Source organism: Falco rusticolus, chromosome 4, assembly GCF_015220075.1.
Source record: "Falco rusticolus isolate bFalRus1 chromosome 4, bFalRus1.pri, whole genome shotgun sequence".
In the NCBI taxonomy this organism is placed as follows: domain Eukaryota; kingdom Metazoa; phylum Chordata; class Aves; order Falconiformes; family Falconidae; genus Falco; species Falco rusticolus.
The window spans coordinates 21,947,765-21,972,867 of NC_051190.1; the positions used below are offsets into that span (position 1 = coordinate 21,947,765).

Consider the following 25,103-nt stretch of genomic DNA (forward strand, 5'->3'; position numbering starts at 1 on the left):
GTGGGAATGAGGGGGCGGGGGGGATGTGCGGGCAACTTCTTCTTGGAGCTGTTAACTCTGAAACCTAATGGTGGAGCTCACCCGTAAGGCTGGGGGCGGAGCGTGGGGGGCGGAGCGTGAAGGGGAGGGGTCCCGCCCCGCCCCGCCCCTCCACGCTCCGCCCCCCCTCACGCCCCGCCCCTCGCAGATGGTGCCGGGGCAGCCAATGGGAGCGCAGCCCATCAGCTGACCGGCAGCGCCTACCCAGGTGCGCGCTGGCGGCGGCTCAGAGCGGGCGGTGGGCACCGGGCACTGGCACCGCAGCCTCCCGCCGCCGCTGCCCGCCCCTTAGCGGAGCAAGAGGAGGAAGAGGAAGGGCTCCATCCCTACCCCGTTCTCTAAGGCACCGCCAGCCCGCCCGCGGGGGGAAGCAGCAGCCCATGTGCCGCCCCCCGTAGCCCCCGGGGAGCGGCCGCCGGTAAGTGCCTCCGCCGAGCTCTCCAGGGAGGGAGCCGGATTTGCGGGACCCTCGCGGGGCGTTCCGCACCCCACCGCCACCCCCGGGTGGGGGCGGCCCGGCGAGAGGAAAGTTTGCGGTGGCGGCCGTGCCCCCGGGGGAGCCGCTCCCCCCCCCGGGCCGCTGCCGGGACGGTCGCGGCGGGGTTCCCCGCCCGGCGGCGATGCCCACCCGCAAGCAGGACACCCCCTCCGCAAACGCGGGGGTCGGGGGGCACCGGGCCCCGCACCTGCGGCCGCTGGGGCGGGTGGATGCGGTGTAGCGGCGGCACAGCGGGGGCTGCCGCATCGCCCGCTCCGGCCGCTCCGCTTCCCCCTGCTTTAGTTCTGCTGTCAATCGCGCCTTTTTAAATTATTATTTTTAATTATAATTTTGATTTTTTTTTTTTGTGCTGACCGCGTGGCTCGGTCCCCCGGCGGCGGCCGCGTTACCTGCGCGGGGGGGGGGGGGGGGGGGGCGCGGGGCCGCCTGTGCGGCAGCGCTGCCAGCATCCCCCAGCCCGGATTTGCATGCGAATGGGCGCGTATCCCGGCAGATGTCTTGCCTCATCCATTCACACGGGGGAATGTGAAAAGACACGGAGTCTTCAGTGTAACAATAGCCCTTAAGAAAATGGCATAAAGGCGCAGTGTGAGCGGGGCTGCCCGGCACCGGCGGCTCCGCCGCCCTCCCCCGCGGCCCGAGCGGCTGCCGGCGGGGCCACGGGGCCGAGCGGCCGCCCCGCACCTCGGGCACCGCGCTGCGGGGGCACTGCGGCCGCTGGGTGCTGCGCGGCGGGGCTGGGTGCTGCAGGGTTCCTCTGCCCGAGCCGCCTCCGCCGCCCGCGCCCGCAGCGAGGCTTTTTTATCGTTATTTTCATTTCGGAAATCGGTTGCCTAGAAGATGCACGGGGCAGGCGGCGGGGCGGCGCAGCCCCGGGCCCTCCCTGCGCGGGCGCGCAGCGGGACAAAGGGCCCTGCTGGCCTCCCCTTTGTTGGGGGCTGCCGGCTGTCAGGGGCCATTGAGCGCCGGGGGCTCGCCCCCGCCCCGTAAAGCCCCTTTGAGGGCGGGCGAGTGCGCATTGTGCCGGCGGTTCTGTCCTGCCGGGGAGACACAACAGATGTTGGCCTGCTCTTTTACCTCCTTCCCCAAGTTACTTAGTGCTGGTTCGGTGCGTTTTTCCCACTGGGCGATGGAAGGAAAAGTGACAGAATCCAACTCAAAGTACAGAATACTGTCGTGCGAAGGCGAGAGATCACACGCAGGATGCTCACGCATCCATCCTGGAGCTGCACGGTAGCTCCCAAGCTCCTCTCTGTACAAACTAGTTTGTGAACCTTTAAGTCTTTTTCCTTGCAGGCTTAAAAGGATCCCTATAAAACACACTTGGTATTTCTGAGCAAGACTGTAAACCTCAGAATAGTTCAGATGTGCGCAAGGTGATCTCACGGGTGCTTCAAATGCCCAACGTCACGTACCACATTGGTCCCAACCATACTCTGAAGGGTCCTACCAAAGTATATCCAAAAGTCTGACAAGTTGAAATTTAAATTAAAGGACTGACACACTGACAGAAAGAGAGCAGAACCAACGCACACAGCCCCCCTGATGACCAAGTGTTTAGGGGTAGGGTGTTTGCTATGTCAGGTCATAGTGGGGGCTCCTTCCCCTGGCCCAGCCGGGGCGTGCAGTGTCCACACGCCTGCGCTGCAGCCCCCTGCCCTGCCCTGGCCCAGGAGGGTGAGACCCAGGCTTTGCAAGAGCTGAAGTTTAACTTCTGCTGTAAAAGTTAAAGTGTTATCCGAATAAAATTTTATGTAGTCCCTCCCTACAAAATTATATCTCACTGTAGGCATTTTGGACTTTAACAAACCAGTTACTGTGATGACTAGAAAGTATTTTCCATTTACCTAGAACAGACATGAATACTACTACTGATTATTAAAGGAAATAGGTTTTTGTATCAAGTTGTACCAATCGTAAAAGGATAAAAACTTTTCAACATTAACTGTGAAAGACCTTCTTTTAATTGACATGAATAATGCTGAGCGCATCCAAACTTAACGCTGCAAAAAGAAACTTCTGTTCAGTCTGGTTCACCAGGGCTCAGACAACTGTGCAGGCGCGGATCCAGCTTGGAGGCTAGGAAGCCCTGGTTTCAAACCAGTCCTATATGCGTTTCATTCCAAATGTGATCGCTGAAATAAGCATTAGTTAAAGCTTTCATCAGCATATCATAAATAAACACTTAAGTACCCCTTGGTAGGTGAAGAGCTGCTCCTTGCTGCTGGGACGCGCAGCACAGCGGCAGAGGCGGCAGCCCACGCGGAGGTGATGCTGCAGCCTTTTGTTTTACTTCGATACAGTATCGTGGCACTGCAGAAGCCAGAAAAACTTTTGCTAATCGGCGTGCTGTATTCCTGCTGCATCTGTCTGTCAGCAGGCTGCCGCCGCCAAGGCAGGCGGCAGCCACCAGCTCTTGATTATTTTTTTGTAGGGACACTTAAAGCACCTTGGATGAATCATAACCCCAGTCAAGTATTACTGCTACTGCAGCTTGCGTAGTTTAATATTTACTGAAAAGGTGATTTATTTGCGTTATTGAGTCTACAGCGGTTCTTTTTCTTGCTGTTAGGGATGATATAAACTCCAAGTTAATTTCAACAATATTTTTTTTTTTAATTTTTTGTACAAATTGTTTTGAAGCTATTATTTCTCTTAATGATATCAGTGAGTAAAAAAAGTTTTTTTTCACTTTGGTAGATGGGTTGGAGCTCTATGCTACATTATTTCTGCCTCTTCTGGATCTGCCACTTCCCCAGGCAAGCACCTTGGAACATGCCTGGTCCCAGGTCAGGCTTTGTGTCAGGCTCAGACTAGGATCAGGCAGCAGAAAAAGGCAAAACCAAAGAAAAAAAAAGTTGTGATGTTTATAGAAAGACACTGGTTGTTACCAGCATTTATTTTTTTTTTTTTTCAACCAGTAAAGTAGCAAGATGCTGAAAATGTTTACTGAAGAGCCAAACGTTTTCAGAAATAAAAATAATTTTCTTTTATGGCACATTTTCTAACTATGGAGGTGACTGTTCTTTGAAGCCCTGATTAATATAAATGAGTTGTAATTTTCTGACCAAGCCATCCTAGTTCACATATATTATTCCATTGGCAGACATGTGGTCTCCACAGCTGTCCCCTCATTTGTGTATGAAATGGAAACACTGGTGGCATTTGTAGGTTACCATAGTTACACGAACAATACACGTGTGAGGCTTCATCCTGCCAAGCTCCAGATTTTTTCCTGGCAGACATTTTGCAGACACAGAACTGAAGAAAATCTATGTAAAGTTTTTGGAAGCACATAAATCCGTTTCTCCTCCTCTCTGTTTGTGTAATGTTATTTGACAGGGAACCTGCATTTCAGGCTCAGGACAGCTCAGTTCTGCATCTTCTCCCAGTTGGGGAGGCCATTGTGGGAGATGCATGATGCTCCCAGGAATCATAAATTCTAGGCTTCAGTCAAAAGCAGTTAAGTAATTAGCAGGGTCGGGCCTTAAATGCTCTGAGAAATACAAAACACATCTTTCTTAAAAATAACTTTCAGCACAGCAAGGTCTATGCAAAACAGAACATCTGAGTTGCAATAGCTTTTCTCCCAGTTGTGTTACGCGGGTTAGCAATGCCTGTTGGGCTCCTGGGGGAGTGGAGGGGTGGGGAGGAGCCAGCCCCCACCACCCGCTCCATTGGGAGCATCTGCAGAAATCCAGGAAAGGGCACTGAAAAATATTCCCTCGCTCAGTTTTGCTCTGTGGTTACCATGTACCTGCTAGGGGAAGAAAGATGGGCAAGAATAAAGAAAATCACCAAGTTGGCTTAGGAACGGGTTGTGTCAGTATATCATAAAACTAGTAAATAATGGGGTTTCTCTAAGACTCGGAGTGCTTAAATTCGGCATGGAGAACGCAGAAGACTACCTTGATAAGAAACAGTCTACAGAGGGTGTGCTTGAGTTAGTCAATGATTTTTCCAGTCTGATTCTCATCCTGTAGCTGTTACTAATGGACTTCGTAAGGTCAGGAACAGAACGTGCCTCCATACGAGTTTAAGAGGTACCGGATTAAAGTTCTTGTCGACCACATTCTCCTATTCATTGCTGCTTAAAGCCCTACAATTTTATTTAAATTTTGTTTTGCTATTTATATGTCATCTTTCATTTTCCTACATATGGCACTGAAGGAAAATACTGGGTTGGCCTGTTTTGGATTGGCCTAATTCTTCTCCTGTTGAAGACCGCAGAAGTCTTTGGCATCAGTGGGAAGAGAATTAGTCTCTGCTCTTAAATTCTGCTGCAAAATGTTCTTATAACTTCACCTTCTAATTCATAAGATCATAATGTGGTGCTACAAGCCAGCATTTTCTCAACTTTCCAGCTGGCTGAATCAAAAGAACAGGACCTGGTTTTTACCTGGAGCACAGTTTCTAAAGATCAAGTATTTGAGATGGAGTAGATACCTACTGCTTTTTTCTTCTCTTCTCTTTTCTTTTCAACTTAAAGAACAACAGGGCAAAGCAATTGTAAGTAACGGTCTTGAAATATTTAACAAGGTGCTGTACTGAGAATGCACAGAAGTTATAAAAGTGCCATAGAGAAACAGCTCTTTCCTTTATTTTATTGGCTACTGTGGTCTTGCTACATAACTCTCTCTGCTGAGGTGCCGCCCTTTGGTCCTCGGTGGTGACACAGCCCAGTATTTTCCCCAGGCACTTACCAAACAGAAGCAGTGCCGTTAGTGCCGGAGGCAAAGATTACTGTTGGGGCTGGGGTTCTTTTAGACATTTTAGGGATTAAAACCTTCTTGTTTCCAGGTATTTAATTTAACAAACTCTAGTGGTTCCAGCAATTTCGGCATCTGTCAGCTTTGATTAGAGCAGGAGTCCTGACCGCTTTTTGAAGCCAAGTCCCCTGCAAGGTATCTGGCAGGGTTTGCCTCTCGCTGGTTACTCCGGCGTTACCGAACACCCGTGGGGCTGCTCCCACCAGTGGCTCAACTGGTCCTGGTGTGGTACAGCCTCTCTCCACATCCAGCGGTGCCTGGCCAGGCAGGGGTGGGCAGCACCAGCCCCTGTGCAGGGGGGGGCCTTCTCACAAGGGAAGGGAGTAAAACCCCAGGGGGGTGTTGGGGTGGCTGGGGCTCTGCATGCCGTGGGGCTCCAGGAGCAGGAATAGAGCAGGATCTACCCACCAGCTTGTTCTTCCAGCGCTGCGGGTGGGAGCCATCGCTGCCCCATCCCGCTGGCAGCCTGAGTCCCAGCTGGATGGGGCAGCCCCGTGTCCCTGGGGACTACCAGCGGGGAGATCGGCATCGTCAGCTGAGAGGCACTTGCTTCACCTACAGGGTCACTTTTGTAGACAAGCAAGGAGGTCTGACAGTCAAGTGCAGGACTGAAAAATGGCACAGCTGGCACTGGGAAGCTGTGTCCAGCACGTCCATTTGATGCTGCTTGTGCACATATTGAATATTATCCTCTAGAAATGCCAAGTTCTGGTTTCACATACACATACTCAGTACCAAAGACAGCAGAAGGTTCAGGCTGACACCAAACCCAGACTCCCCTGTTTTCAATAAACACCCATCAAAGCTGGAGGAACTCCACCGCTGACAATGCAGTTAACCCAGATCTCCATCTCTAGCTGCTGTCTTTGTCCTTTTCACTGCAGTGCTTCACCAGAGGTCACTAGTCCTTATTTTATCAGTCAGGTTTTAAAGATAACATTAATGGTGTGGAGACAACTAGGGGCTGTTTCAGTTCATGGAAAATGTTGTCGGGGTTTCTCCTCCATCCTGGAGTCAGACCTATCGCGTACTCCTCAATGCCTGATTTTGTTTCACTTATAACTACTTTTGTACAGTCAATGTAACTCGAGTTGTCAAGCAAAATGCAGCCTGGAGTTTGTCTTTATGTAAAAGCTGGATTCACGCTAAACTCATGACTAACCCCCACCTGCAGCAGCACTACGGTGGGGTGGGGGGCCTCCAGGACATGCACTGCGACGCCAGCCCAGCTCCCAGGCAGCCACAGCTCCCAGGTTTGCATACGGTCCAAAAGGCTTGGTCTACCTGGACTAGCCCAGGATTTCTGTGGGTTTGAGGGCTTGGTTGGCCAGCAACATGGTGAAAGATCAGACTAGCTTCTAAGAAACACATAAAAGTTCAGAGAGAATTCTTGAGCCTGTCCAGAATTTGGTAGAAGAGCATTTTATGGGTGTTTTTTTTATAAAATATCAATCAAAGCTTGGATTATCTTTTTGTAATTTGAAAGTGTTTGTCACTGATATAATGAATCCTACATTTTCTGTTATTTCATGCATCATACAATTTATTTGATTAAGCAAGTCCAAAAATACCTAGTAAATGCACACCTTGCTAATGTGCTGCATATAATTACTAGGATGCAGATGAGCTACTGATTGGCCTTGCTAAATGTTTAAATTACAAATGATCCATCACTCTAACAGAAATAGAGTAAATATTGATAGTTACGGAGCTCCACCACTCATAATAGGCATTGCAAAATAACTTATTTTACCCATAGATGAAACCAGTTAAGTGAACCAGCTGCAAAAAAGTTTTTAAACAGGTGATTGAAAACAGGTCTTTAAAATGGTTTCATCTATAAGGCAATGAGTAAAACCAGATAAGTGTTCTTTATAAATTCACTGGCAAATGTTTTCCTCTATCCTTCTGCCCACTTCAAGTGAAAGAAGTCCAGGATATACAAATATTACTGTCCCTGAATGAATCAGCTTCATTGGGTAAAGAACTTATCTGTAAAGCATCAATAACTCAACATTTTGAGAGAAATAACTTCTATGCTTTCTGCAATAGGCAGCTATTTTAGTACCTCCAAGATTTGCAAAAACTTATGAAATAAACCTATCCGGGGAAAACCTGCTGACTTTGCCATGACAAGACTGAGGACTGAAGCTAAAGGAACAATTTATAGGTCTCTTCTTAAACATACAAATACATTAAATATGACATATTTTATCTCTCTATCTCATAAACATCTCAAAACAAGATTGTGATCTCTGAGCATGAAACAAAGTCTCAAAATATAGGTGATACTTGAGATAACGAGAAATAGCTAAATGTAGGCTATTAACATTTCCACCATTCTCAGCTGAATGAGCCCTCCTTTCTTGATGACATGGCAGACGACCTGCTCTACGTTCCAAGCAATACTCCTTGAACAATTTTGGAATGAAATACTGATTGAAAGCATATGCTCCATAGAACGTGTATTTTCTCAGGACAGTGTAATGGTACGTTGGGTATCAGTTGTGAACGAAAGAAGGAGGTCTTCAGAAAAAATGGCAAAAAATTTGTGTAGAAGCCCATTTGAAACCACAAAAAGACTTATAACAAAATGCAGGGGACAGCCATGTAATACAGCTATCTAACTGGAGAGAAAATAACTTTTTTTCTTAGATCAGAGTAAAGCCTTAGTTCAGAGTAGTACCAAAACCAAATCTGTGGCCACTTAATGGAATTACTTCCATCCCATCTCGACTTGGTTGAGTTCCAAATCTTTGTCTTGGTGCTGACAGCCTTTGTATTAGATCTCAGCACCTCCTATGATAAATATGTTTATTTTGTTATTGGTATGTTCAGAGTCTTGAGTGAACAGCAAGGTGTTGCTTATATGTAAATACAGCTCAGAAATAGTGGATTTGATCTTGCAAGCATGTAACTCCTAGGGAAAAAAAATAATAAAAGCCTATTTTATTCTAAGGGCTGAAGTCTGTGTAAGCACGTTACATGTATAAACTGTGCAGATACAGAAGTAGGCTAACAGTAAAATACAGTTTAATACTTAACCACTAATAATTGAAAACTAAACGCATAGTACAGCCACAAGAAATGGAATTATCAAAGTATAGAGTGTAATGAGGACCAGAAAAAGAACTCTCTTTCTTGCTTGAAGATAAACAGTTGAAGCTACAGATGGCTGGCTTATTACATAGACTTGTGCACGCATGCGTACATACAATTTTTTAATAAGTTCAATGCATTTCCTACAGCCAGTGTTATGATGTTGATTTTATAAATACCTACTGCGATACCGACTCATTTCAGTTTTTATTTATTGGCTACCATTTCTAGCACGGGATTTTTTGGCATCCTTTATGGTAGTAGCAACTACTTACACACCGGGGTCTTTCCCAACTGTGGGGGATCCTGAATGACTCATAAAACTGGAGTTTGATCTAGAACTGTGTAGGAAGCAAAATAATCACACTGCCAGAAAGCTAGTCAGCAAAAAGAGAGGAAGAGGATTTTTCTGTTGCTTCGTGAAAATCCTCTGGAGTTCTGGCATCCATATTTCTCACGGTTAAAAATATTTCTCATGTGCTCCTTATTTCATTATTATTAATACTTAACCTCCACTAGCCAAGCTGCCTTCGCTCTCAAGAGTAGTTAAAAAAAAAAAACAAAACAGGAAATTCTACTCCAATATCCAACCCAATCTCTTAATGCCCTTGTTCCTCTTCTACAGCTCATTTTCTTTAAAACAAACAAACAAAAACAACACAAAAACATACAAACAAAAAAAAAAAACCCAACAATTTTCACTTGCACTGTACTGATTTTGAGAGACAGTAAGAAGCAGAGATTATCTGAGTTGCTCTGGTATGAAATCCTCGTGAGGTAGGTGCCCCCATGGCTAAGAAGATGTTCTGATCCTTCCATGTCATTCTGAGATCCCAGATACGCCAAGACTGAATTCTATTTCTTCAAATGTGATTAGAAGACAAAGCAGTGTGTCTCCAGTCTTGGTCCTCTTCCATTCTTCACCCAGCAGATACACTACATGCAAAAAATAGTTGGAACGGGTCTTCCTAAATTAGTTATGCTCCGTAAACTTTAGACACTGTGCAAGCTAAAGCCAATTAGGTTTAAATTCTCTCTGGCATCTAATATATACGGAAGGCGGTGAATGCATTACAGCATGTACAGGTGGAAATGGAATCATTTCTCCTGTGGTTTGTCCCCCATCAGCTGCAGGTATCACCCTGCATTTCAGTGCAGAAGGGAAGAGCTGCAAGGAAGGTCTCGTGAAACCGGCTCCTAACCTGACAGTGGAAGTTATTTGGTTAGCTGTCCGAAAAGGTGATCTCGTAAAATAATTTTATCTGGTAATTATGTGGAATGAAGATAATAATCACAGACATGATTCTTCTCCGTCAAATGAAATAAAAGCCTTACTACTGCCTTCGTATCAAGCCGGAGTAGACCCTGCGTAGCAGGACATGGAAACTAGAGTCATGGGCAATAAAAGACCAGCCCAAGTTGTCCCAAGATTGATCTATTTTATGATAGTCAACATAGTAAGGAAGTAGATAATAAATTGGGTTTCTAATGTAAGATTATTACTACCGTACAAACTTACCTGGCCTTTCAGGTTTTCAGGGCTTTTGAATGGGTTTATGAGGTGGGTTTTTTTTCTTCTCTAAAGAAAAAGCAAATGAAACTATATAATTTGACAACCCATTGTTTGGAAAGCACTTATTATTCCTGATGTTTCTAATATGACTTGTTAATGGTAATTTGTACAAGATTTTCAAACAGATGACAGAAGCTGGGTTGCAATTCCATGGTTGATTTGATGGGCCATCAATATACAGTAGCTGTACTCTGCACAGTATCTAGCTCCTTCTACTCAAGATCAGTGTATGAATGAAAATAATTTTTCTTTCTCCTGCATATTTACATCAATATTTTAATGAAGAAGTCTTAGGAATATTTACATCAATATTTTAATGAAGAAGTCTTAGGAATAAACCCCAATAAATTACAAATTTTAAAGATTTAATATGCTGTTTCTACAGTGCAGGCATTATGAATAGGATGCTCTTCGCGTTTTTTCTGTGGAGATAAGACTAGTATTTTTCAAAAGAACACAGATAAAGCATGCTAAGGTCATCTTGAAATACAGCAAACTGCCTTCTCAACAGAGCTTTCCCTAAAATTAAACACTGACTTTATTTTGACGAAATGTGTGCACAGACAAGAAGACAAAGTAGGCATTATTTGCAAGGAAAAAAAAAGCCCAAACCTTAAATATTACAAAACCCTGAGGATGTGTTTTGAAGCTTTATACCATTATTCACATCCTACAGGCCCTTGGTTTTGTCTTTGCTTTTAGTAACCAGCTCCCATTTTCACTTTTTGGTATGCTCTTTCAGCTGACTCACATCATTTCCAGCTTGACTCTTCTGTATTTTGCTTATTATTGTAAATAGCTTATTTCCTGATGGTATCAGAGACTAAAAACCTCAGTGTAAAAGACTTACTATCAGGCATGTTTCCGCAATATTTTTCTAAATAGAGAGGACTGGACTTACAAATCTGATTCCTGGGAAAGGAGCCCGTTCCATAGGTTAGCTGGAAGTATCCTGGTTATTAAACTCAATGGCCAAGTCCAGTCTCTTTCTCTAGGATGATCAGGGTCACTGATGCTTTTGACTGCAGTAAGCCCCAATTTTAGTGACACAACGCTTCAGACCAGCTTTCGCATTGCGCTTACTCATGTGCTTTAGTGGGTGCACAGACATATTCACCTGGCGCTGCTGAAATGCCTGTCCCTCCTAAAGCACGACCAAGGGTTATTGCTCACCTGTGGCACGGCACCTATAGCTCAGGTCTTCTCTATAGAAAATGGGCAGGTAAAGAACTGCCAAGGCCCTTCTGAAGCTCAAAGCAAGGCAAGGCACTTTGTACCTCCGACACACACGCAGTACCCTTTCCTTAAACTTGTCAAACTGTCTTAACCCGACTGCAATGAACTAAGCCTGAGCTCGTTACGGGCCAGCTCATCTCCAGTGTTGCTTCTACCATGAGTAGCTCTTCAGGCTAGAGCTTTGCCAGGCCAGCCAAGCCAGGCTCGTTCAGCATCCCCTCTCTGAACAGGCTCTCCCATTCCCCGGCTGTGGAGCAAGCCTTGTGCTGATCCCCGCCTGAATTCAGTTTTCTCGAGCACCACGTTCTAGCTGAAGCTTCACCAGTTCTTACACCTTGGCACTAATACTGGGTCACTGCAGCATGCCCCAGATTCCTGGGCACAGGTGCTGGGCTGTCTAACCCGCTTCTTCCTGACGTACCTGAATCCAGGACACAGCAGCCCAAGGACAAGTTTTCCCAAACTGACTGATGATGAGGGCTGTTTAGATGGCAGTAGTTTCACAAACGATGATGATGGGGAACAAGAAAGCTGCACGAGTCATTAGCAGAACATTAGCACAACAGACAATTTTCCGAAAGACTAGCTACATTACTTAGGCTCAATATATGAAAATGTTTCTGTGGAGAGATGGGTAGGTACTGCAGATCAGGCTGTTCTTCTGGCTCACAGCAAGTGCAAAATAAATTGCTTGTCTTAGCCCGAGGTAATTTTCTTCATGTATCTGATCCCTCAAACTTTTACCTAGGCACATTTAGCACATGTGGCTGCCAACCAAAACCTGTGCCGATGCTGCTTGCAATATAAAAGAAATTCTGCAAGAATGAACCACTTAACTGTGGAGAGAGAAGATTTTCTGTGGTAGTATCACTGTTTCAAAACAGGCATCCAAATATCCATGTGCAAAATGTGTTGGGGTTTTTTTCCATTAATTTCTAATGGTGATCATTAATACTGTTGTCAAGACAGTGGCAACACTTTGTCTTCATATTACCAAGAAAAAATTGTTTAGTATCTGGGTTTTTTTAGTTGGCAAGTTAGCTATGCACACTTAATGAACAGTAATTTCATGATTGTCCCTTCATGTTCTCCTCTTACTGCATTGTGGACTTAAACGTACTTTTTCTATGGATCACCTGAAAAACGAGACAAACTCTTAAAAGCCATCAGCAAGGCTGTGGTGCCGGCACACACCTCTTTCCACCCCACAGGAAAGCTGAAATGAAGGATCTTCTGCTCCATAATACCAAATACCCACCTTACAGTTCCTTGGGCCAAACAAATTTTCAATATTAAACAGTTTTCACAACCTCCCTGGCAAGGGAACAATGCTTATGTTTTCTGCCCCCAAGAAACACGACCAAGCCCACAGCCCAGGCAGCCAGGGTTTGCTGGCTGGCAGGAACATGGGTTCTTAATGTACTGGGTGCCAAGAGTGCTTTGGAAAATGCATTTATTTAGCCCTTACTAAAATAATTCCCTCCATATCTCCTGTATAAAATTAACCATTATTCCTGTTGATACCAAGTTAACAGCCGTTATGACCGTTGTGGTTTGCTACAGCAGGAAATATGAATTTAATAAATGAGAGGGAAGGCAGAGAATGCTAAAAGCTATCCTTCACCTAAGCTCGGTTTCTCCTGAAAGAAAGTATAATACCCTCTTACTCTTTAGGGAAATTTTTCCTCACCCGGTATTTTTAAAAGAAATTATTAACACATAATTAGAAGTGCCTTCAATCACGTGACCCATATTAAATACCATTTTCAGAAAAAGGAAAAAAAAAAGATTTTGTGATATGATTCTGTCCTAAGGGTGGTTTTGAGGACTGGTATTCTCCCTGACTCCGAAAAGCCTGGAGCCAGCTACCAGGGATGTACTGTATTAGTTTTATGTTAAAAAAATAACAACTTCATACAAAAAGGATCTCAGTGGGCAGAATGCTGAGATGTCTGGCAGAAAAGGGGCAGACACCAGCACTCCAATTCTTCTCAATTCAGTCTCACTGATTCCAGTGAGAGTTGGGAACTTTCCCAGGAGCCGTCCCCGGTTTCTCCACAGGGACTTGGTGATTATTCATTGGCAGCTATTTAGAACTGCATACTGTCATACTGTCACAGGTTTTCTTTTCAAAACCTGGTTGTTCTCCAGCTTATAAAAAAAAATAAAAAATAAAATCCTACATACATCTCTCCTGTCTTGCGTTTATGTGGAAAGATGTGATTATAATTCTAGATAGGGCTTCAGAACCTGAGTAAGAGTCTAACATTGCAGGAGCATAGTCTTGTAGCAAAAAAAATCATGCTATTCCATTCCTTTGGACAGTACCCATCACAGCAGTGTCTGGGACTAGTCCTGCCGATGCTGCCGAGTCTGCTGGGGCGCAGGGACAGCTGTCGGTGACCCTTCGGCAGGGGCAGAGAGCTGGCAGCTGCCTCTTACAAACATGAGAGCTGAGATGGTCAAGCGTATCCTATATAAACAGCAGAACAGAAGCAGCTATTGCTATTTAGTTATATAAAAAACTGCAGTGCGCTTTTTCGCCGATAACGGCTGCCTCTCTGTTTTTTATCAGAGCGACGGATGGGGTTTTATAGCATAAGCAGTAGCTAAAGCAAAAGTCCATGACTTGGGTTTTCCCTCATGTGGTGGCCTCTGGGCTGCCATTCACATAAGCACAGCACTAAAATGGACTGGGGCGTGTGTAGCCCATCAGAATTTACTTCTTGATTACACTTTTTCATTTATAGCTTCATCCAAGCTGCCGTGGGCTGGGGGAGATTGGAGACAGTAATGTGCAGGTCATTTCTAAAGAACATTTTCCAGTTAAAGAAAATTAAATCTATTTGCAGCAGAAAATAGCTAGAGAAGAGAAAGTGTCACTAATAACTTGTAAAATCATATGTTTACAGTGATCATAAACCCAGAACTCTATTCAATAAAACCAGAAATGCCTTCTTACCAAGGATGAGCAATAACTGTAATGTGCAAATAAAAGGATATAAATATTCAACAAAGCAAGGATCAAATTTGATTATTATTTTTTTCCCCAAAAATCTAGATGTGCTCCAACATATTTTAGAAGCAGCTTTGAAGTCTTTTTCGGGCACTTTAATTTTAAAGTATTACATGATTCATATAACTACATCAGTACTAAAACATCATTAGGGCCCACAGCTTTCTAAGGCGTGGACTTTTCATCTACTTAGAAAAAAGTTATGGGAGAGACTCTGGGGGCTTGACTGCCGGGAGCAGCATCGTCTCTCGTAGTGGCGTGGGGTTTGGTGCAGGCTGCTGACCGCCGTGCCCCGCGGAGCCAGGCTGGACCAGAGGCATCTCCCTGCACAAGGCGGGGTGGCAGCTTGGCACCTCCCGCACATCTTTACCAGCTGAAATCACTGCCTGCATTATTAACAGACAAATACTGTAATTTGAAAAATTTGAAAAATCTGGAATTAAATCAATTAAACTTCAGATGTCATCAGTGTTCCTAGAACTGCCTAGCTTGGGTCAGCAACAGATGTATTGTTATTGAGAGGAGCATTCATTAAAGTCAGCATAACGCAGTTTATGCCAGCCTCCTCGTTGCTCTATGTTAATATATTCCTTACTATTACAGTGCAGCTAGGATTTTTTTTCTAAACGCAGTTAATGACTTATTCAATTCTTCCATCAGTTGAAAGTTACTTGAGAAGGAGTATTTTTCTTGTGTTCTATATCTGTTTCCCACCCTTCAGCATCATCTCCTCAGCTCTCACTGAAGTCTCAAGCTACCGGAGAGAAAAATCTAACTTAACACAGTCAAATGCTTTCTGGCTAACACTCCTGTTCCACTTCCTCCAAAACACAACCACAGAACAAGTAACAGCTTGCCAAAATCAAAATGTTACATGGTGTGTTCTACTTGCAGCACTGTATCATAATAGCAAATAAAATACTGTCATTTCATTTTTAATATGCTGATCAGATTTTGAAGTAAAAGTGTTGTATAAACGGCATTCCTGTCACCACTATTTAGATGACTATTTTAAAACTGTTTTTAAAAGCTGTACTTAGTTTTATTATTTTATATAGCAGTATCTTTTCTGTGCTTTGACTAGATTGAGGCTTCACTACGTTCTAATTGAAAAAGATGCCATTTCCCGCTTTCTGCCATTACAATTTATCACTGTTACATACTCCATCTCAGCCATAGCACAACTTGATTATTTTAGTTACATAAAAAGAAAAAAACCACTTGTTTGAGAAGTCTGAACTGCAATCATTAGAGCATGAGATTTACAGCGTTGCCTCGAATTTCAAGAGGTCTGCTCTTTACAGCCTTATGCAGATCTGTCACATGCCTTGCTTGCACATGCTTTTATTTAATTCCAAGGTCACTGAACACATGCACTAACCTGGTTAACCTTCACTGTGACTTATGGTGTGCTTTATCTGCCAATATCGATGTGCATACAGCTGGGCATGTGAAATGGCCACCACAAGCACTAGCTGGGAGAAAATCACTTCATGCAGCATCACCATCGCCAAAGCAACATACTTGGGAGCTGAAAGACGGGCAGCCAGGGTATTTACTGGCACAGGCCCTAGATTTCAAATTTGTACACATACACACAGAGAAACTCTCAAAGCTGTACCCATGCTTCTTAAAACAGCAGTAATACATAAGTTCGCAGGTAACAAACTCTTTCCTGGAGCTTACTTTTTCAATAAAGTGAAAAGGGGAAAGATTTTACTAAGAGCTTAGATTTTGCTTGAGTACGTCGCAACACAACGGATTTTCTGAGGTACTTTGGACCCTGTTGGGTTAATTTAAACATATTTGCATGAATAACTGCAGGCTCAAAAGATGTAAACGGTGTGGTTTACACAGCAATTTCGAGTCGTGGTGAGCAGTTTGCATATGATGCACAGTGTGGTACAAACCACTACAATAAGGACACTACATCCACTTAATCAAATTCACTGTTATTGTTTGGTGCTTAGTGGCATTAAATCTAAGCTGTTATCTGGAACCGATTTGATTAGCTCGGATGGATTTTGGCAAAGGTCACATGCATTTAGCTAGAAACTTATAAACCACCGTCTTCCTGAGCCTAATTTCCACAGACCTGAGCTCCGAGCCTCGGGCACGGCTCTGGCACCCCAATTCCCACCGGCATTACGCTCTGAACACTCGCTGGAGACCTCGCTGTGCTTGCAAGCGCATCCCCCATCCTTAGCATTCCTCAAGCCATTCAAACAAATATTGCGGAGTAAAACTGAAAGGTATCTGAAAGTTTTATGTTCCGATGATTGCATACATTGTTGCAGTCACTCACTTGGGAACTATCAAAGAGCTTTCTCATGTAAATCCCAAGCAGGATAGAGTTCCAAACCCTACATCACCTAACAATACCAGATCAGGATTTTTGTGAGAGATGAATGTTAAAATAATTATTGTTTTCAGATATTTATTCTTTAAGGGATGAAGAAATTAAATAATGTATGAAGTGTATATGAGATGAGCGTAACATATTCCTTAATCTGTTTTCAGGAACGTCTTCAGACACTAATTTGCAGAAGATTCTGGGACATAGAGTTGCAGCTGAGAGTCTTCAGACAATTTCTTGCCTTCTCTGAGCTCAGCAAATTATCCTTCACCTTCTGGATGTCCAATCCTTTCACCTTAACCACTAAGCTTTACATTTTCTGCCTGACAACAAATCACCCTCTCGGTCTGCTGCCGTTTTAAGGGGCTGGGGAGCTGAACTCAGTAGGTGACCAGCATGGCGAAGGTTAGAGTTGTCTTAACTGTTTGCCAGTTGGTGCTAGAATTGTTAATGAATTCATTAACTGAGTCTTCCATACAGAGTAATGAATGTCCACAGCTTTGTGTATGTGAAATCAGGCCATGGTTTACACCACAGTCAACATACAGGGAAGCCACAACAGTTGACTGCAATGACCTTCGATTAACAAAAATCCCCAGCAACCTTTCCAGTGACACTCAAGTCCTCCTGTTACAAAGCAACAATATTGCAAAGACCACAGACGAACTCCAACAGCTGTTTAATTTAACAGAATTGGATTTTTCACAAAATAACTTCACAAGTATCAAAGATGTGGGGCTCTCAAATCTCACTCAACTTACTACTTTGCACCTGGAGGAAAACCAGATCACAGAGATGACTGACTACTGCTTGCAAGACCTTTGCAATCTTCAGGAGCTATATATAAATCACAACCAGATCAGCAGCATTTCTGCAAATGCCTTCTCTGGCCTGAAGAATCTTTTGAGATTACATCTCAACTCCAACAAATTGAAGGTTATTGACAGCCGCTGGTTTGATTCTACTCCTAACTTAGAGATTCTCATGATCGGTGAAAATCCAGTGATTGGAATACTAGATATGAATTTCAAACCACTCTCAAATTTAAGGAGCCTGGTTTTGGCAGGTATGTATCTCACAGACATTCCTGGCAATGCCTTGGTAGGCTTGGATAGTCTTGAAAGTCTTTCCTTCTATGACAACAAATTGGTAAAAGTTCCTCAGCTTGCACTTGAGAAAGTTCCAAATTTAAAATTCCTGGATCTGAACAAAAATCCGATTCATAAAATCCAAGAAGGTGATTTTAAAAACATGCTCAGATTGAAAGAGCTTGGAATCAATAATATGGGAGAACTCGTTTCTGTTGATAGGTATGCGCTTGACAACCTGCCTGAACTTACAAAGCTTGAAGCCACCAACAACCCAAAGCTGTCTTACATACATCGCCTGGCCTTTCGCAACGTTCCTGCCCTGGAGAGCCTGATGCTGAACAACAACGCCTTGAATGCAGTCTACCAAAAGACAGTGGAATCCCTTCCAAACCTGCGCGAGATCAGTATCCACAGTAACCCGCTCAGGTGCGACTGCGTCATTCACTGGATCAACTCCAACAAAACCAATATCCGTTTCATGGAACCTCTCTCCATGTTTTGCGCTATGCCTCCAGAATACAGAGGACAGCAGGTGAAGGAAGTGTTAATACAGGACTCAAATGAACAGTGTCTTCCAATGATCTCTCATGAGACCTTTCCAAATCACTTAAACTTGGACATCGGCATGACAGTGTTTTTAGATTGTCGGGCCATGGCTGAACCTGAGCCAGAAATTTACTGGGTCACTCCTCTCGGCAATAAAGTGACTGTCGAAAGTCTCTCTGACAAATACAAGCTGAGTAGTGAAGGCACCTTGGAAATCTCCAACATCCAGGTTGAAGACTCCGGGAGATACACCTGTGTTGCGCAAAACATAGAAGGGGCTGACACGAGGGTCGCTACTATCCGGGTGAACGGAACCCTTTTGGATGGGACCCAGGTTCTGAAAATCTATGTTAAGCAAGCCGAATCGCATTCCATCTTAGTTTCTTGGAAAGTTAATTCCAACGTCATGACTTCCAATTTAAAATGGTCATCAGCCACTATGAAGATCGACAACCCTCACATCACGTACACTGCTAGGGTCCCAGTTGACGTACATGAATACAACCTCACGCATCTACAACCATCTACGGATTATGAAGTGTGTCTAACCGTGTCAAACATCCATCAGCAAACACAGAAGTCCTGCGTCAATGTTACAACAAAAACCGCAGCTTTTGCACTAGACATTTCAGACCAAGAAACCAGCACTGCCCTCGCAGCGGTAATGGGATCCATGTTTGCTGTCATCAGCCTTGCCTCCATTTCTGTTTATATTGCAAAAAGATTTAAGAGAAAAAACTACCACCACTCATTGAAAAAATATATGCAAAAGACCTCATCAATCCCACTGAATGAGCTCTACCCTCCACTTATTAATCTCTGGGAAGGTGACAGTGAAAAAGACAAGGATGGTTCTGCAGAGACCAAGCCAACCCAAGTTGACACATCCAGAAGCTATTACATGTGGTAACTCAGAGGATATTTTGCTTCTGGTAGTAAGGAGCACAAAGACTTTTTTGCTTTATTCTGCAAAAACGAGAAGTTGAAGACTTTTGTATTTTTGACTTTGCTAGTTTGTGGCAGAGCGGTGAGGACAGGTGGATATTTCAGAATTTTTTAGTATAGCGTATCGCAATTGTTTGACACAAATGGCAGCTTCACCTAGCTTCCAATTCTTTTTTTATTTTCTTCTTTTTTTTTTTTTAGTTATTGTGCTAAACTTAATGCTGTTCTAACTACAGTGCTGAATAAAATTAATGAGAGGCTGGGGTTGCCCTGTGATTCAAAAGTAGCACAACCCCATTCTTCTGAAGCCATCAGTAGAGTACAGGATCTTGCAAAGCTAACATACAGTTTTGAAACTGCATTGAACTAGGTTTGTAACACTGGTCTAAGGACTCATACTCGGAGAAAAGGAGACCTTGAATGATGTTAGTTGACTGTACCGTAATGTTGTATCAACTGATTTGAATGTTTTTGACTTTGAACAATGAGTTTTCTTTTTTTCTTTTTATTTTTGTAGTAGTTGAAAAGGCTTAGGTAAAGCTAACAGGCAATAGAAATATGTACATCCAATTTTTTAATGTAACAGACTAAATGTTAATTGTTCTCTTATTCTTTTTATTATATTTAGTAGACACTTTTGGAGAATACTAGAGTTTTGTTGTGTTTAAATCACCAACACATGGTGTATAAGGCAGGCAGAGTTATAATAAATTTAGTTTTGTTCTGATTTTTTATTTTAGAAGTCACAATAATGTACTGGGTTTAGATGTCACTAGTTTGACTGGTGATCATGTTTTGACATAAAATATATCCAAAATGTTATATAAAAATATTGTGGGGTTTTTTTTCTTGATGGAATTACGTTTCAACAATGTTCCTTTTTTTTTTTTTTTCCTTTTGTATGCATTTATTTTAATAGCAGTGCTTTCTCTGCACTAGATGTGAAATACTGAAAATCATTTAATCAGAAAAATGTATTGGTATGGCTTTTGGACTACTTTTGGACTGTAAGTCACATGCAGAATCAAAACTGTTTGGCATAAGGTACCCAGCAAAAATAATGCAGAGTGTGTAACAAAAACATTTTCCTTTTTGTATATTTTCTGTTTATATTTTGAGCTAAGATATAAATGAAGCTGACATTTAGCTGTCATTACGATCAGTTAGGACAAAAAAAACCCCAACTCTGTGCTACCAAACTGAAATAAAACAGTTGAACCCTGGCATATAATTAAAATAAAAAACAACAACAAAACAAAATCCAATCTATTTGGATTAACATTCCTTCAAAAGCAGAAATTAAGATAGCTAAAACTAACAAGAAAGTAGTATGTTTGGGTCCAGTACTGAACTGTATTTTTCACAGGCTTAAAATTAACCAGTACTCTTAAGTATTTTACTGAATTAATCTGGTAAAAGTGCAAAACCTCAGCAAGCAATGGTGTTTCTGTGTGTGCACTGGGTATAATATAAATGCATAATTTATAGTTGAACCTACAGAAGCTTTGTACGTTGTCTTTTCTGAATCCATGGAAGTTCTCTGCAGGGACTGCACACGAGTCATGAGCAGGGTGGGTTTCTGGTGAAGTACGTGGCAACACTTATACTAGATACCTAATCAGTAAGCACAAAATTTTCTACACTGTATGACCATTATCAGTGTGCAATTTTTAAATGTTTTTACATACCAAATATGTTCTTGGTAAGTAAAAGTTAATTGTTAAAATAATGGATGTGCCTGGGTTTTAGGGTTGTTTGAAGTTTTTTAACTCACTAGCTTCTCAACTATATCAAAGACACACACACACCAGAATTTACAGATAGCTTCAAACTTCTTTTTCCCCTTCAACCAACTGTTTAAAAGTGAAAAAGTTATCACCATAGTTTCACTAATAAGCTGCTTTGGTGTAAAAACTTCAGTACGTCTCTCAGATACATGCCTTGTTGATCTTGCTTTTCAGCGTAAAGCTGAGTGAAGCTATTAATTGCGCGTTTAAATCAAGCACTTATGCAGCTAAAAGCCACCTTTTATATGTTCATCGGATCTCACACACTTTTAATTGTGTGACGATTTGATGTTGGGATTAGGCAAGTGTCTTGATCGTGGAGAAGTAACATGGTGGAAGCATTTATTGGTCACCTTCTCTGTATTTGTTTTTAATGTTAATGGAAAATTTCGTCTTGCCTTCTTCTCCAGAAGAGCTTCAGAGCAATAATTATCATCTCGTCTATGTGCTATTCTAACCTTAAAACTCCTTCTATTATTATAGCAGGCATGGTGAATTAAAACTGAGATCGCTTTTGCGTTGACGATTCACTACTTTTTCCAGAGGAAAGGACACTGAGGACAAGGTTGACAACAAAATTACAGCTTCCAACTCGCATGACATCATAAAACTGTCTTTAGAAAATCATTAATTGAACCGGTGTCAGATGGTGCAGAGCAAGCCCCTCTCTCGATCACCTCCCCGGCCTCCCGCAGCACTCGTACAGCTATACCATAAACACTCGGTAACGCAGGTCACGCGAAGCGCACGGCCCTCCACCCGAGCCTCCCACCCAGCCTGCGGATGAACACATCACTGGGTCCACGGCGCCAGCTCTCCAGCCGCCGTAAGCTCGCCGAGCATGGGGCTGCCGTCCCACAGAGCGTCCCGCTCCTCCTCGCGGCCCCCGCCGCCCCCGTCACACACAGCGCAGAGATCCCTCTGCCCTGGGAACACGCGCGCAGCGGCCCGGCTCTGCTGGTGCAGGCAGAGCAAGCGAGAGCTTTGCTCCGTGTGTGTGGCCAGATTTGTTTTCACCTGGCTGTTTCCTGCACTTGGGGCAGTTTCAGAACCAAGTGCCTGGCAAAAAGGAAGGCGGCAGGGACTCGTGGCCATGGAGGAGGACACAGCAGCACTCAATGGCGTGATCAGCAATTGCTAACAGCAGCTGGGGCTACGGGAGGGAAAGCAATGCTTAACATGCTCCTTTGCACTGGGGAAATAACGGGCCTTTTGTTCCCTGCAGACCTATTTGGCAGTTTTATGTCACTTGTTATCTTTTTAGAGCAATGCTGTTGAACAACAGCAGGAGAAAATGGCCTTATGACAGCCGTGCGCTTCTCCAGGCTGTGCTGATCTGCAGTACTGCAGGGTAGCTGATGCTGCTGGGACTCCGGGAGAGGGATGCAGGTTACCTGAGAACAGCTGAGCAGCAAGAAGCACCTAGTTAACGCGGTATATCCTGCACACACAGCCACCAGTGATCAGTATTTTCAGCCCTGTAATCTGACCCCTTAGGATTCTGTACAGATCCCCCAGAAATTTAAAATTTTGCTAATAAAGGAAAAGCAGCAGCTAAAAGATTAATCACATGTGGCATATAATCTTAGTAATAACCTTCAACCTTGTGCTAGCAATTTTGTGCTTGCAGTTTATTGTAAGCAAAAATAAAAATACTCAGCCTAATTGCCTTCAAAATGTATTTGCATCTGCTATTCACTGAAGACAAAAACACAACCCCTGTTTGCTCAGAATCAGAGACTGAGACTGGCCACTTTAAAAACAGTATGGGAAAAAACACTGTTATCTTTCATTTGGCTAACAGTTTAGAAACGCTGTGTAAAAGTAGGTATTTCATACCCAACTAAACTTCTGCAGTGTTACTTCCACTTGGTTGCCCAATAATAAAGTATTTCAGTCCCCTGAAGAGTAAATAGATCACTCAAGTGTGGTATGCAGCAGTCAAGCTAAATCCACTTTTCATTTCCTCACCTAAATCATAATATCCTATTGGATCAAGAGAGGCTATTTTCAACCATGAACCAAGACTCATACTGGACGTGGTCTTGGAATAAAGTGCACAAACACACGGATGCTTTCACAGAGCTGTGGTCCGCCCTCCAGCCCTGCCTCATGAGCACGTGCTCGGTTAGTTACTGAAAGAAGGTCATGAAGAAAAAAGACCAACAGTTTGGACCATTGGTTTCATAAATGGGTTTAAACAGGGAATAGATCGGCAAATCTGAGATCCAGGGAGAACTGCATGAACTTGCCCTACTGCCACTGACAAGACAGGACGTACACTACAAAATGAGCATCTTTTTGAGTTCAGATTAGGCAACTCCTTTTGCTTTGTGCTGGCAACCTTGAAAACAAGACTCAAGACTGAGGACAAACCACTGCAATGAAATTCCTGAAATTAAGTGGGATGAGCTGCTGGGGGCTACTTCTGCAACATCTCCACCAGAGCCAACGCACCCTGTTATGGGAACAGGACAATGCACTTGGGGCATATCTCTTTCTAATCATCCTGCACAACATCATGATGGACACGTGCACAATGGGCAAGTTGTGGTGGAAAAGCACATGGGCGTATGGGACCAATGCTGGAGGGAGTCGTTTCACAGTCCACCCAACACACTAGGAGTAGCTGTTTGTCACACTGTGATCCTGTTCCACGACCCACGACCAAAATGCATGCCATGAATTTCTGCTGCAACTGGAATCTGCCTTCTCACGCTCACCGTGCTGACAGCATAGCCGCTGCAGCCCCAGCGCCCACCGCTACGAAAGCCCAGGACTGAAGGGCAACTGAAGGGCAAGGTGAACGTGCTACCACTGAACTTCTTTTTTCAGGAAAACCCAGAGTGCCTGAGCTGGAGATATCAAATGCTGTTACGCATAGCCCTCATTAAAATACTGGCACTGTATCCCTGAAAAAAAAAAAAAAAGACAGTACTGCTACCAAAACCCCTAGGTAACAATTCTTTGCAGTGTCATACAGAAGTGAATGTTTTCTCTTTCCTCTGAACTGTCAACCTTTTAATCTTCTCCTTTTCTGCTCTTTCCAACTATTGCAGTCTTTTGTATTTGAGAACTTATATCCACCCAACTCTCTCGTACGTTTGCTGTGCAGTCAGCCTTTCTCCAGTCTCCTCCTGCCCCATCCCCTTCTGCCATTCAAGGGCAAATCCTCTACAGCCTTGGTCACCACGAGCTCTTGAGATATTACAGTAAAGGACTTTTAATTTGTATTTAACTTTGCAGCTACCCGTTTTCTCCACCAGCCTTTTTCCCTTCACCTAATTCCTGCCGTTTTCCTTTCAGCCGTTTCCCTGCGGAGACCCCAGCGCTGTGGAGGGGTAGGAAGAGGCAGTGAAGGATGCGCCTGCAGCAGGCAGTGCGGGGGGCTGCCCGGCTGCGCCCACTCCGGCTTCCACTTAGCAAACACCCTCCGTGTCTTCCCACATCTCTGCTCCAGTTCTCTGTCTGCCCGCATTCATCAGGTCATTCTGACCCTCTGTTATGTTTTCTACTGGTATTAAAGCAACAAAAGACTGATTTTTTCTTTTTAGTAAGGTAAAGGTGATTTACCGGAAAATTTGTACTATTGTATATTTATGTCAAGTAGACCAAAGGAATGCTGAATCATAATAAAAGCATCACAACAACAGTTTTCGGAATACATGACAATAAATACTTTGGAAAATCTGGAATTGATCGTTAAGTAAAATTTTCAAAAGCAACTAAATGATTTAAGAGCTTACATCTCTTAGTTACGTTAGATTCAAAATGAGATTTTTCTCAAGTGCATCTGGAAGTATTAACTCTCCTTCAATTCTGAGCATCTGTGAAACATTTTCTGTGAAACTTTATAACTTCCCTTCCCCCAAAAAATCACTTGTACATACATACGGGGTGGGGGGGGTGGGGGGGGGGGTGGGGGATGGGATTTAAATCCTGTCACCCTCAGTGGAGTTACTGATTTACAGTGATTTTACTAGACTGTCTACATCTTTAAAAACCGCAATTCCAGGTTTCTGCTCACAACTGGAATAAAAGTTCTTGGCAAATTTTTTAAACGGTAGCTTTTCCTACTGTGGCTGATTCTGCAGGACTTGATTCCAAGCAAGAATTAATGTTATCAGAAAAGATCAGGGTGGGCAAC

The 25,103-nt window shown here is 43.6% G+C and overlaps 1 protein-coding gene across 4 annotated transcripts; it reads left to right on the forward strand.

The window, feature by feature from the left end:
• Positions 1-242: 242 nt before the first annotated feature.
• LRRN1 (leucine rich repeat neuronal 1) lies at positions 243-24,608 on the forward strand. 4 transcript variants are annotated; one of them, XR_005104033.1, is made up of 3 exons: positions 243-457; positions 16,752-24,168; positions 24,263-24,608. XR_005104033.1 is itself a non-coding variant. In XM_037386443.1 (2 exons), the coding sequence occupies exon 2, from the start codon at positions 16,984-16,986 to the stop codon at positions 19,132-19,134; it is 2,151 nt and encodes a 716-aa protein (XP_037242340.1). In that variant the 5' UTR covers positions 243-457; positions 16,752-16,983; the 3' UTR covers positions 19,135-24,608. The 4 variants fall into 4 exon arrangements, 1 of the variants encoding a protein (XP_037242340.1); XR_005104034.1 differs by having other exon boundaries at positions 16,752-23,912; XR_005104035.1 differs by having other exon boundaries at positions 16,752-23,758.
• Positions 24,609-25,103: the final 495 nt, after the last annotated feature.

Excerpts from the sequence above, each read along its gene's own strand:
- LRRN1 (XM_037386443.1), top strand. The coding sequence starts at position 16,984 with ATGGCGAAGGTTAGAGTTGTCTTAACTGTTTGCCAGTTGGTGCTAGAA.